This window comes from Mustela nivalis, assembly GCF_964662115.1.
Source record: "Mustela nivalis genome assembly, chromosome: 5".
In the NCBI taxonomy this organism is placed as follows: Eukaryota; Metazoa; Chordata; class Mammalia; order Carnivora; family Mustelidae; genus Mustela; species Mustela nivalis.
This window is the reverse complement of record NC_139024.1, coordinates 134,543,705-134,556,326: the sequence shown is the minus strand read 5'-3', so window position 1 is coordinate 134,556,326 and position 12,622 is coordinate 134,543,705. Positions and strand designations below refer to the sequence as shown.

The 12,622-nt window shown below is 39.1% G+C and overlaps 1 protein-coding gene across 1 annotated transcript in view; it reads right to left on the bottom strand.

Moving 5' to 3' along the window:
* Window positions 1-625: 625 nt before the first annotated feature.
* LOC309864919 (GDP-mannose 4,6 dehydratase) overlaps window positions 626-12,622 on the bottom strand; it is a 511,379-nt gene continuing 499,382 nt past the window's right edge. The window contains exon 8 of the mRNA XM_082730876.1: window positions 626-756. Coding sequence (XP_082587002.1) covers window positions 634-756 — 123 coding nt within the window. The 3' untranslated portion in view covers window positions 626-633. The remainder of the gene's footprint in view (window positions 757-12,622) is intronic.

The following is a 12,622-nucleotide window of genomic DNA, read 5'->3' as shown; positions in this document are numbered from 1 at the left end:
ATTTTGGTATAAAGCATATCATTGGCCCAGCTGGCAAAACTCAAATGAAATCTGAGGATTAGAGAGTTGTAACCTATCATTGTGAATTTCCTAATTTTGATGATTGTACTGTGTTTATGTAGGAGAATACCACTGTACTGTGTTTATGTAGGAGAATACCATTGTTTACAGGAAATACACACAAAAGTCCAGGGGTGATGGGGCATCAGGTTGGCAACCTACTCTCAATGGTTCAAAGAAAAGAAGACTGTTTGTAATGGATTTGAAATTTCTCTCTCAGTTTTTTTGTTGTTTCAAAATTTTAAAATATAGATGAAAATATTAAAAACAATTATATAATATTATCACATTGATCTAGTAAGAGTAGGAGTACCTACAGTTAAATCACAGTAAACCATGTGTCAGCCATAGAAAAAATTTAAAAATAAAAAAATTAAAAACTTAAAAAAAAAGAGATAAAATATAACTGGGATTGGATGTAATGCAGAACAAAGTCCCTGTTTCATATTGAAACTCCATGTATTGCTCTACAAGAGACTAAAAGGGGAAAAAGACAAAACCAAGTTGGAAGAGCAAGCACACATGCAAACCTGCCATCAAGTGTCTGATATGTGACCGGAAATCAATTCATACTTACACAATCGTTTTTCCAATGTGCAAAAACGATTTCTCTACAAATTCCCGAACACTATGGACTTCCCCAGTCGCTATGACAAAATCCTCTGGCTCATCATTCTGCAACATCAGCCACATAGCCTAGAAAGAGAGAGAGGCACATCCAAGTTAAAGTTGCATCCACCTGTCACTTGAGAAACATGATTGTATCAAAAACATGTAACTGGAGGGTTGTAGCATGGTGGGTTAAGCCAATTTCCTTGGTTTTGATTCAGGTCATGATGTTGGGGTCTTGAGATAAAGCCCCACATCGGGCTATGCTCCAGCATGCAGTCAGCTTAGAATTCTACCTCTCCCTCTGTATCCCCACCACACGTGCACTCTCACTCTCTCCCTCAAATGAATAAAAAAATCTGTAAAAAAATAAAATTAGATATGGACATTGCTAAAAGGTAAACTGAGGCATATTAATTTTCCCCCCCAAGACTTTATGGGAACATACATAAATTTGAATAAGGCAGCACTAAATCAAAGGTGGTTAAGAGTGCTATACCAACAGGAACTAGGTGTAGGGTTTTCATACAGTAGACACTGAAGCAAAATAAAGGAATTACGTGATTGACTATAGTTTACATGTTGCCTTATTTGAAAAAGCAGAGGTAACTGTTTGTGATTGGTTGTTCCTAAGGTTCCTTTTGTTGGATTTGAGTGCACTCACTCTGGCTTAGGTTTTGGTTCACTTACATAGGCTGTTAAGGAATTAAATGTCACCTCAGTCTAACGGCCTCCTTGTTTGAATACGTTGACACGCACAGCTAGAAAATAACCATAAATTTAAAACAATATTCTCAACATCACAGTAGTGGTTCTCCAACTTTAATGAGCATCAGAAGCATCAGGGGAACATCTCAGCATAGATGCCTGGGACACAGAAGTTCCCACCAATAGGCTGGAAGACATGTTTTAGGCACCTTGATTCTCACATAGCAGGTCTTTGGGCTATAATTTAGAGGAACAAGACATTCAAAACCATCTCTGGCAAATAAACTTTCTATAGTATATTTAAGAAAAGAAGAGCTTACAAAGAATTGCCCAATTTTCCTTAACATCATGGACAAAAGGTAAGGAAAAGTCATTTGAAGACAGATGATCTTCCTCAAAAGTAGAACCAAATTTCCTAACAATAAAGTTAGAAAATTTTCAGGGTGTTGACATCAAAAAGCAAAGTAAATCAAGAATCATTAAAGGGAAAACAATTATGTAATGAACAGTACTGCCACTTTTAAAAAAGTTATTTGAGTGGTAATAAGAATGTACCAGAGTTCAGGATTCATCAGGCAGCATTTCAAGGTCAGGTGCTCAGTGTGTGCTTCAGAGTGGTGCACTTTTTCAATAGGAACAAGAAGTCTAGCTGAGCAATAGTGCGGTTGCGTGTCTCAGACACAAACTGGTGGCAATGATCACAGCCCTGCTCCAGTAGGTTATAACAACTTTTATCAGCAGCACACAGGCCTATCATTTCTATAGTTTGGAACTGTGCATTAATTTTAATGATTTTGTTATACAGATTGAAGATGTAGATTAAAAACCACAAAAGTATAGCTTGTATGTGATTGCAGCATGCCTCTTTAAGAAAAATCCAAGCCTCCAACAACAGCGACAACTGTTTTTTTCCATCACTTTCATCCACTTTTCAAAATAAAATAGGTGAAAATAACAGGCACCTCACTAGAACACAGTCCCCAACATTATGTGTATTACACTCTGGTTCAATATCTAAAGAAAACTGTTCAGATTGGCATCTCCCTCATTGGTATTGAATCAGCTGAAAGACAAGCTGCTGAAGGCAGTGGAGCACCTTCTTTCTCAGAGGATGTAACCCAAAAAGATTTAATTCCTCTTTATTCACTTGAATTGGTGGCACCCTTCTAAAAAAATTAAAAAAAACCCAGATATTTATCTTTTACTTAAAGTTATTTCTTGTGAAAATTTTGTATTCTTGGTCTATTATAAGACTTTTCAATATTATTTTTGTTTTACGGAGGATGAGACTTTTGACAGTTTTATGTGGCTTCAAGGCACGCACACTGGGTGGGACAATGGCAGTAGATTGGGGTCAGCGACATACTTAGAAGTAATTAATCAAAGTGTCGGCTAGAAGGGAGTTTTGCTGGCATTCATGAAAATATCTACAGGTGTCATTTTGCATTAAGAGATCACAGCTGATGAACTGAGTCACAACACTTTAAAAATTCACACTAGTAAGGTTAGTATTTATAATAATACTTGATCCATTTTTAAAAGGCAGGACATGCAAGAGGTTCTCTTTATTGGGATAGTCCATGTAGCACAGAGTCTCCAAGATATTTGTACCTCCCTGAACTCAGGGCTTTTGCCCACTATTAAAAATGCTCTGGGGTCTGAAATGCAGCCCAGGTCTGCTGGCCAAGCCTTGTGACAACACCCTCTGTTGTTAAGGTCCTCACAGAGGTGTCTTTTGTTGCGGGCCTTGAGGCACATGTGCATTAGTAGAGATCTGGTGGGGGGCTAGCTCCTTGTGTCTCCATGTCTTGCACGTGCAGTTCCTGTGGCCTAGAATGCCCTCTTCTCTCCTCTGTCTGGAAACTCTGACCACTCCTTCCAGATCCCACACAAGAGCCCCAGGTCTAGTCCTTGGAATGAATTCATATTATCTCACTGAGTTTCCGTGTGACCAATGGCACACAGTATTGTTGACTTCATTGGGACTGAGCCTGCCCTTTGGACACCCTTCCCCAGCTAAGCTGACCCTCTCATCTCCCTTGAGTGTACGCACACGCACACACACCCACCCACCCACACACATGCACGAACACACACACACACTTGTTTTGGCTTTCTTCAAAAATACTTTCAAAGTTTTTAGGAAAAACTAAATTATGCTTCTGGCTAGGATTTCTATTTGAACATTTTTCTGAGGGATTAGTGTATACACTTACATGTGTTTTACTCAAATTTCCATTCTAAAAATAACATTTAAAATAGGTCTTTCAGGACTGCTCAGCTTATTTTATTTCTTTTGAAACACTATGTTGTGCTAGAATGGTTTTGAAAAAATTATATTTTTAGTCATGTGAAAGAAAGCAAGGGATTGCTAAAAATAAAAGGAGAAAATATGATTACTGGTTAATGGTGGATTACTTTAAACACTGGGCACAAGTTCCCTGGTACTTGTTTTGTTCCCCAACAGGAATTTGGGGATCCGTAGGAGCCTCTCACTTTCACTAAAGTGAGTGCCAAGAATCTGCTCTTTTCTTTTCCATCAGACTATCTGTGGCCTTTGACCTATCAATTTCTAGGCATTTCCTGTAGAGTTCATATTGTACCAGACTCAAGTCTGGGAATGGGAAGGGAAAGGATATACAACTCCAGATTTATTTGTTATTACTGAATAGTTTACTGGTTTTAACAGAGGGAAAGGGCTTTGTTTAAATTTCCACCGAGCATAATTAATGGTTATTGACTGGTAAATGAAGAACAGGTGACATTCTGGATTAGAAGATAAATGATCTTGTGTTCTGGTGTGATAATGGGTTAGTAATTTGCCACAAAGCCGAGGCCCAGTGCATCCCATCATAATGCTAGATCATGTCCAGGACACAAAGGCCCCTGTGTGAGAAGTACTCAGCCATTCACCTCCTTATACAGCTGCACACGTTGATTTGGTCCATTTATTCTCTGATGGATGGCACAACTGAGGCAAAAGCTCACCACTTCTCACCTTCCTGTTCACATGCTGAACATATGACCCATGACACAGCCAGGCCACAATCTGTGATCAAATCGCCACTCGGCTTTGGCTTCTGACTATAGAAACAATTTTGAGGTTACATGTTTTAGATGTCAGTCCTCTCTCTTTGTCTCTCAGGGAATGAAGGAGAAAAAAGAGAGTTCTTCCCACATTCTTTCAGTGCCCTTTAAGGATATGACTGACTTATCCACTTCCTCTGATACTTATTTACTTTCTGCCGTGACCTGATCACCAGTGCAAACAAAAAAATCTCCTGCTTTTTAATCCATCCCACAGGGAGGAAAGACAATCAGTTAAGGAATGTACCAAGGCTTCAGATTTTTCAACATAAAAATGTCCCTTAATGGCAAATGAAAAGTGCAGTTTTCAAATCATGTCTCACATTCGTTTTGCTTTTAAGGTACATGAAGTAGAGAAGAAATCTGAGGCCATATCATTGACCTCTGAAGGCCGAGTGTAGATGGCTGTGTATTAGTTAAATTCGGACATGCGTTCTTTTCTAACTGTATAATTATAGATAGAAGCTATCTGTTTTCTAAATCTAATTAAGAGAAGTCAAAACTGTAGAAAATTTGAGTGAAAACACTGCCCCCCACAATCTACTCTTTGGCCATTCAAGTCATGAACGCGGAAGTAGGCAGTGAAGGATCATTCCTCTCTCCTTGATTTGGTAGCTCTGGAGGCTGTTCACAGCTGGACCAGTGAAGGAGAACACCCAAAGTACATCACCACAGCCGACTAACTACACCTGATTCCATGCATGCCTTTTGGGGTGTGATGTGTGTTTGTCTTAAAAATCTGGATTCTACAATTGCTTCTACCTCGCCATTAACCTCCAGTTCAGTATCCAAGCCACAAACACTTATTAACTGAGCTGTCATCCATGAATAACAAGATTTGTTAATCAAGGTTATGTTTAACTATGTTTATTTGACTGCTGCTTTTTCAGCCCTGTGCTTTGTGCTTTATGTGCTACTGTCACAAAAATCTTAAAAGATTTTTCAATGTTTTTATTAATTTATTATCTAATGATTCTATATATAGATTAATTAACATATAATTAGTCTATATATTAGGGTAGAAGGTCTATGAAATAATTCTAATAAAAATCATAGGAATTTGAAAAAATGGATATTAAAATTCCTGATTAAAAAATGCCAGCTGGGGTTCCAATCACATACATTTTGTCTTTAAACTTTGTTCAGTAGCTGTTTTCATGATAACAGCCTGGTATGCACAGTTTAGGTCAGGACTTCAAGTAGTCTTGCACTAGATCAGGCCTTATGCTTTGCAGTACCAACATATGTAGTTCTGAGGGTTAGCAGGGGATACTCCCTCTTACTATGACATAGTTGGGAAACAGGTGCCATATGATTATATAAATAAAACAATATCAAGAAAACCATCTAGCATAAAACCAGGGGCTGGTCTTAAGGACTTTTTAATCTATTAATTTTCTTCATGGCCAAATGTACTGTGGTTTGTGGATTCATTTGATAAAGAGTCCTTCATCTTCATTTTAAAGATCCTGAGTTTCTAAGGAGGAAAAGAATCATTATATAATAAATTAATAAGAACAACAGAACACAATTTAGAAAGTGACAGAGCTTTTACTTCTTACTTTTGGTGTTAATGTATTATTCTAGGTTGATATGCACCAAAAGAAAAAGGCTATGTCAAAATCTGCCCTGCTCTTTGTGTTTTTCTTCCAGCCACATACACCAATCTATAAATTCCAAGGCTGAGGTTAGTTTTCCTCATCCTTGGATGAGAACTGAAAGCCTAAAAGCCCCTAGTCTTATGTGAATCATTTGGAAATGAACTTTTCTGGCATACCATATGCAGATTCAAGTTAAGTACTTATTTCTTCTATGAATCTTTTAGTGTATTTCCCTCTTTTATTGTTCCATTTCTTTCCAGGTGTACCAATTATGCTCATGTTGTATCTCTTTTCTTCTGCCTTCTATGCCTGTTATACTCCATCTAATTATTTTTATGCTTGGTCTTCTCCATATTATTTTATGTGGTTTCTTCCTGCTTGTTCACCTGTTTTCAGTAACATTTATTTTAAATTTTGTTGCTAAGGTGGCTTCAGTTTCTGGACTGATTTCCTTTTTCTCTTCTATATACTTCCTGATTACTTCCAGCTTAACTTTTTCAATTATTTTCTTTAAGCCAGGGTCAGCAAACTTTTTCTTAAAGGGCAAAGTAGTAAATATTTTAGGCTCCTGAGCCATATGGTACCTAATACAAGTACTCATTTCTGCTATTGTGGCACAAGATGAGCCACAGACAGAACAGAAACAAATGGGCATGGCTTAATCCAATAAAACATTATTTACAAACACACTCACTGGCCCATGGACTGTAATTTGCCCACCTTTGTGTTTAGCAAACCGAACACAAACATGTTGCCTATAATTTTCTGAAAGCTATGGAGGACAATGAACTGAGCTCCAGCCATGTATTTTTCTTTGAATAATACTCCTTAGGATATGGGTTATTCATCTGTTTTGCTCCTTTTCTTCTTCTTGCAATCCTTTCTTCACTTTCACCTCTGGTATAGATCCTGGGGGTAGTGCCTTTTCAATTATTAATACTGTTCAAACAAGGTGGGATCATTTGCTGAAGAATCGTATGAGAAGATACAGGAAAACATATTGAGGGCGGCTGGCTGCTGCATTTCAAACTTCTCTCTAAACCCTCTCCTCAAACTCATAATATTCTGTTTCAGGATGTGGATGTCCTCCTTTTTCAGCCCTTGGGTGGTTCACGTTGCTCACAGAACAGTCCATCAATCACCAGGCTGCTATGGTGCTGTCTGGCAGTATTGCCTCCTCTCTGCCCCTCCCCGGATCACAGCCTGCATCGTCTCTCAGCTCCAGGGCTATGGCACTGACAGTGAAACTGGTTTCTCCTTCAGCAGCATCTCCATGCCAACCGGCAGTATTGACACAGGTATCTATAGTCTCCGATCCTATGTAATATCATTTTGTGGCCACTTAGAACTGAAAATTAATTTGAGCAAAATCTACAGCTTGTATGTATGTTTAGCATAACATATTCTGAGTGCATAATGAATTATTTTAAGTTGATTATATATATCCCAAAATTATGTGACCATAAAGATAATATATGAAAAATCTTTAATGAGAAATCCACATATAAATAAACCCATTTGTCTAATGCTGCTTAATAAGCCATCCTAAAACGTAGTGGCTTAAACCTTTTTCATGCTCAGGATTCTATGAGCTAGGAATTTTGGAGGGCTCGGTGCAGATGGCTCATCTCTGCTCCCTGTGGCCGAGGTGATCGGACTGGCCTCCCTCACAGGTCTGGGTCCTTGATGCTAAATGCACCTCAGTTCTCCTTCACACGTCCCCCAACCATGTGGTCCCTCACCATCTAGGTCAAACTTTTTTACAAAACAGAAGCTGCAAGGGCTCATGAGGCCTTGGCCTAGAAGTGACCCAGAGTTACTTCCTCTACATACTCCTGTTTATAGGGTCAACCCAAACTCCAACAAAGGGGAAACAGATCTCCTGCTTTATCAGAAGAGTAGTAGAGTCACAGAGCAAATGGGCCTGCTGAATGGGAGGGATTATTGCAGCCCTCTCTAGAAAAAATCTATTGCAAAGGGCTATCTTGTAATGACTAATATAAGCTGATTGCTTCAATATAGTAACGAAGTGACTATGTTTGTCTTTGACATAAGCATTACTATCTCGGCCTGTAGTTTCTATGTAGAGAGCTCCGTCTATCTTTAACTTTGTGCAGTGTTAGGCTTATAAGAGGGCAACAGTAATTCACAGACTAACACCTGGAATATGGAAACTCACTTTCAGGTCACTGTAATTTAACAAATGCTCTAACTTGGCCCTGACACCATTACTGTCACAACATACTTCCCAGAAGTGGTTGTTTCCTGGAGCGTGCCCAGCCACCTACCTCAACCAGATGTTTCCAATTACCTGTTCCCACTCGCATACCCAGGTAAGCCATTCTAGAATTAGTTCCTGGCTCAGCAGGAACAATATAAAAGCTGTGGGCATGCAGCAGGAAGTTACTCTATCCTCATGACCACCTGATCGTCCATCTCCCTCCTCGTGGTTTCTGGCCTAAACATGTTCTCAGGAAGCCAGCTCTGACTTTTCTGTGACCTTATCCTTCAAACCCATCCTGACCACCTGGTTCTACCTCTCAGTCTGACTCTGACCTTTGGAATCCAACTTCTGGGCTGGTTCTGGGCTCCCTGAATAACAGGTCCTAGCATTGCAATAGCTCTCTCAGTTCCAGGTTTGATGATCATTGTTACCAATAAATAAAAACTATAGACACACCATATGATGTACATTACGAGAGATATAGATAGGACTTTACAAGCTTAGTCTGAAACAATGCTGCCCAAGAGAAATCTAACACAAAGCACACATTGCATTTAAAAATTTCTGTTAGTCACATTAAAAAGTAAAAGGGTGAAACTAATTTTTTTATTTAATCCAATATATACAGTATGGTATCATTTCAATATAAAATATTATCAGGACATTCTACATTATTTTTCTATGTACTAAGTCTTTGAAGTCCAGTGTGTATTTTGCATTCATACCCCATTTCAGTTCAGACTGGGCACCTTGCTCAGTAAGTACAGGCAGCTAGTGAGCCCTGCATGGGATGGGTCAGTGCTGAAAAGTAGGTTGCCCTCTTGTAGGGAAGGAGAGTCCACATACTGTGTGACGTGCTGCCATAATTCTATTTGCTCAACTTGTCAGATTCAGCTAAGGCTTCTTGGAGGAGACCTCTTCATCTCTGCAGCACAGCTGGAGGAATAATACTCCTCTTCTTCCTCCTCTGTGATTGTCTCTACCTCCAGACTTTTCCTGTATGGATTTCATCAGTGATGGCAACTAGGAGACAGAGAGCTTGAAAAGCAGTCTAACTAGCTCCTAACTTATGATCACCTATATTTGAATGTTTGCCTTGTCCATGTACAAATGGGCAACAATATCACATCTCTAGGTATTTACTCCCCAATTAGCATTCCTGGGGAGTAAATACCTACAGAACCACTTATGGATATGTTGAAAGGCAGTGTTGAAGAGAAGAGTCAGGAGCTCTCAAATTTTAGTGTGCATTAGAATCATCTGTAAGATTAAAACACAGATTGCTGGCTTCCTCCAGCCCAAGAGTTTCTCATTCAATAGCCCTGGGGTGGGGCCTGAAGATTTATATTTCTAAGAAGATCCAGGGCTAAGCTGAGTTTGCTTGTCTGGGGACCACACTGAGAACCACTGCTTGTTGTGGCTGGAGCTCAAACTTGGATGGACCACCTGTGTTTAAACTCCAGCTCCAGGACTTACCTGGTAATTTCTGGCAAGTTCCCGAATCTTCCAGTCCCTCAGACAAATGAGAACAATAACAGTATTTACCAAATAACAGTATTTGTTTTTAGGATTAAATAGGTTAATATAGGTGAAGTGCCTGGAACAGTGCCTGGGATATAGTGAGTGTTTAAAGACTATTATTTATCATGATGATGATGATGACAATGATAATTATGTAGCCTGTGAGGGTTATTGGTGCCTGGGAGGATATAGTTTCTCTCCATGATCAAATTCTTGTACCCATATATGGCATGGGGAGGGAAGACTGAGAGGGTGGAGTGAATTTAATCCTGATTCTGTTAGTCAGAGCCACAGAATTTTATAGCTGGAAGGGACCGCAGAGATGTTCTCATCCAGTTCAATTCATCTGAGAGGTGAGGCAACTGAAACCAGGGAGAGTATGTGACTTGCTTAAAGTCACATACCTAGTTAGTGCCAGAGCTGTAAGTAGACCCTCAGTTCCCCCTTTTAGTGTTCTTTTTACTGCATTAGGCGAACATGCATTTTCATGTAAAAATTCTGTTACAAATGGTTGTTAGAAACAGTTGCATGGACTTCTATGGCCTAACCTAGTACTGTTAGTCAGTCAACATTCATGAAAAATTTAGGTGGCAGGTGCCAGGCACTCTGCTAAAGTCTGACAGTCTATCAGGGAGGGATAAACAAGGTAGCTGCGGTGCCTGGCTTATGGAACACCAACATTTATATACGAAAAGTGTTTTGAAAGTTCGACATTTAAGAAAGAACTTCTGAACCATAAACTCCACATCGTAGCCAGAAGACACTAGGCAAGGAAGCTTCCTAAAACCTTTTCCCTAAGCAAGACTATCCTTACCCACAGCTCTTGCTGAGGGAGTGAAACAGGCAGCCATATTTAAGCCAGGTGACCTGTCTTTATACCTCCTCTTCTTCCCAGCTCCCTTATCATGGATGGAGACCTGACATATTCTGGGTCAGTCTCCAAAGGGTCTGTATAAGAGATCCAGAGGCTGAATGAGTAGGACAGCACTGAACACTGGGGCTGGATGACTGCCACACAGAGTCAGTCAGCCCTGCTGAAGCCAAGGGGAGGCCGGCAGAAGAAGCAGAGCCGAGCACCGAGGCATATTGGGGCAGAGGAGTGGGAAAAGTCAGACTACAAGGCTTGGGGGGCAAGGAGAGGAGAGATGCACAGACAAACAGGAAGGCAGATTTCACTTCCCAGTTCCTATAAAGTATCCCAACACTCTTCATGATAAATCCCATTTTACTTGAATTTCTCTGAGTTGGTTTCTACTCCTTATGCCAATAAACTCAGATGATAACAGCTGCAGAAGGAACAAGACTTTCAGAACTTTGCTGAGTCTGAGTGCGTGGGACCAATCATGTATCAGGCTCTGTATTCAGCGCGGGAAGGCAGTTCCAAAGGCGATAAGGCACCATTAGAGATCTTAGAATCCACACTGAAGACTGCCAAGTGCCCAACAGCAACGAAAATAACATAGGGCCAATGAGATAAATGCTAGCAGGAAAGGAGGTATGGAGCAGAAAGGAGGAAACAATTACTGCACAGAAGAGGAGCAGGAGAGTTCCAGAGAATTCTTAGTCTGTTTTTCATTCCCAGTGAGCACTGTTCACTGCTCATTCTTGAGCTCCTCTAAAGAACTACAGCCTAGGACACATGTACCATCTTTCTAACTGGAAATCAGTGTTCCACTTAACTTGTTCACTTAAACTCATTTCAAATGTGTTTCTCCACAATGTCCTCATTCACAAAAATTAGGATTTCAAATTAAAAGTCACTCTCCCACTCAATTCTCTTAAAATTATACTTGAATAGATTTAGACTTAATCATTATGTCTTTAATTTTTGGTTGCTAAATATAAAAATATCCCAACATAAACAGTGTTATTCTTCTGGGAGATCAAATCACCCTTGTGGACTTGCTCTTATCCATGAGTGTAACATTTCTGTAATCATAATTATTTCCTAGATGCTGACTCTGTAAATGTCCTTGATTGAAAGAGATGAAAAGGGAAGTAGTATATTTAAGACAACATTTACTGTAGCAGCAATATTGGAGCCTAGTGATACAGGAGGAAAGAAATTCCACTATATATAAAAAGCAATAATTTAGGGACAATTTCCCCTTCAATAAGGTCCCCTCCACACTACTGAAAATTGAACAAAAAGCCCCTTTGTGTTCTCCAAATTAAAAAAAAAAAAAAAATCAAGAGAGCTCCTAAAAGTTCAATTATTTTGAAAGCACATAGATGGTGACAGGAGATTTTTTGGGGAGTATTTATAAATCTAGATGAAATCTAGAAAAACAAGCCTTTAATATTTTGAATTAACATTTTCAAAATATTTAACTTATCAAGAATTTGGAAATTCCAAACTGTCTAAAAAATATTTTTAAAAATCTTTAGCAAAGCTTACCTCAAACTACCAGACTCTGGAGAATAAACATTTATTTTTGGTGACTAGAATTTCCAGTAGTCTGACCAGTATCAGTGACTGCTTGAGATCCGTTATTGACAATAAAAAGTTGTCTATTAATACATAACATCATAAGTCATGTCATTTAGCAAACAGTAAAGGTCAAGAGCTGAGGAGCAATCTTTTCTGTTAATATAACACAACATTTTTCACATTCATTTTATATGAATGAACAATGTCTTCATTGTTTTCCTGAACACTAATTTAGTGTTGTATTTTTTTGCTTGTGTCAATGAGTGTCAAAATATTGTTCTTTAAATACATGAAAGTATTTGCATAGAGCTTTATTACTGATCTTTAGATGTTAGCCAGGGGCAAAATAAAACAGAGAAGCTCCAGTTGAGAAATCTCACT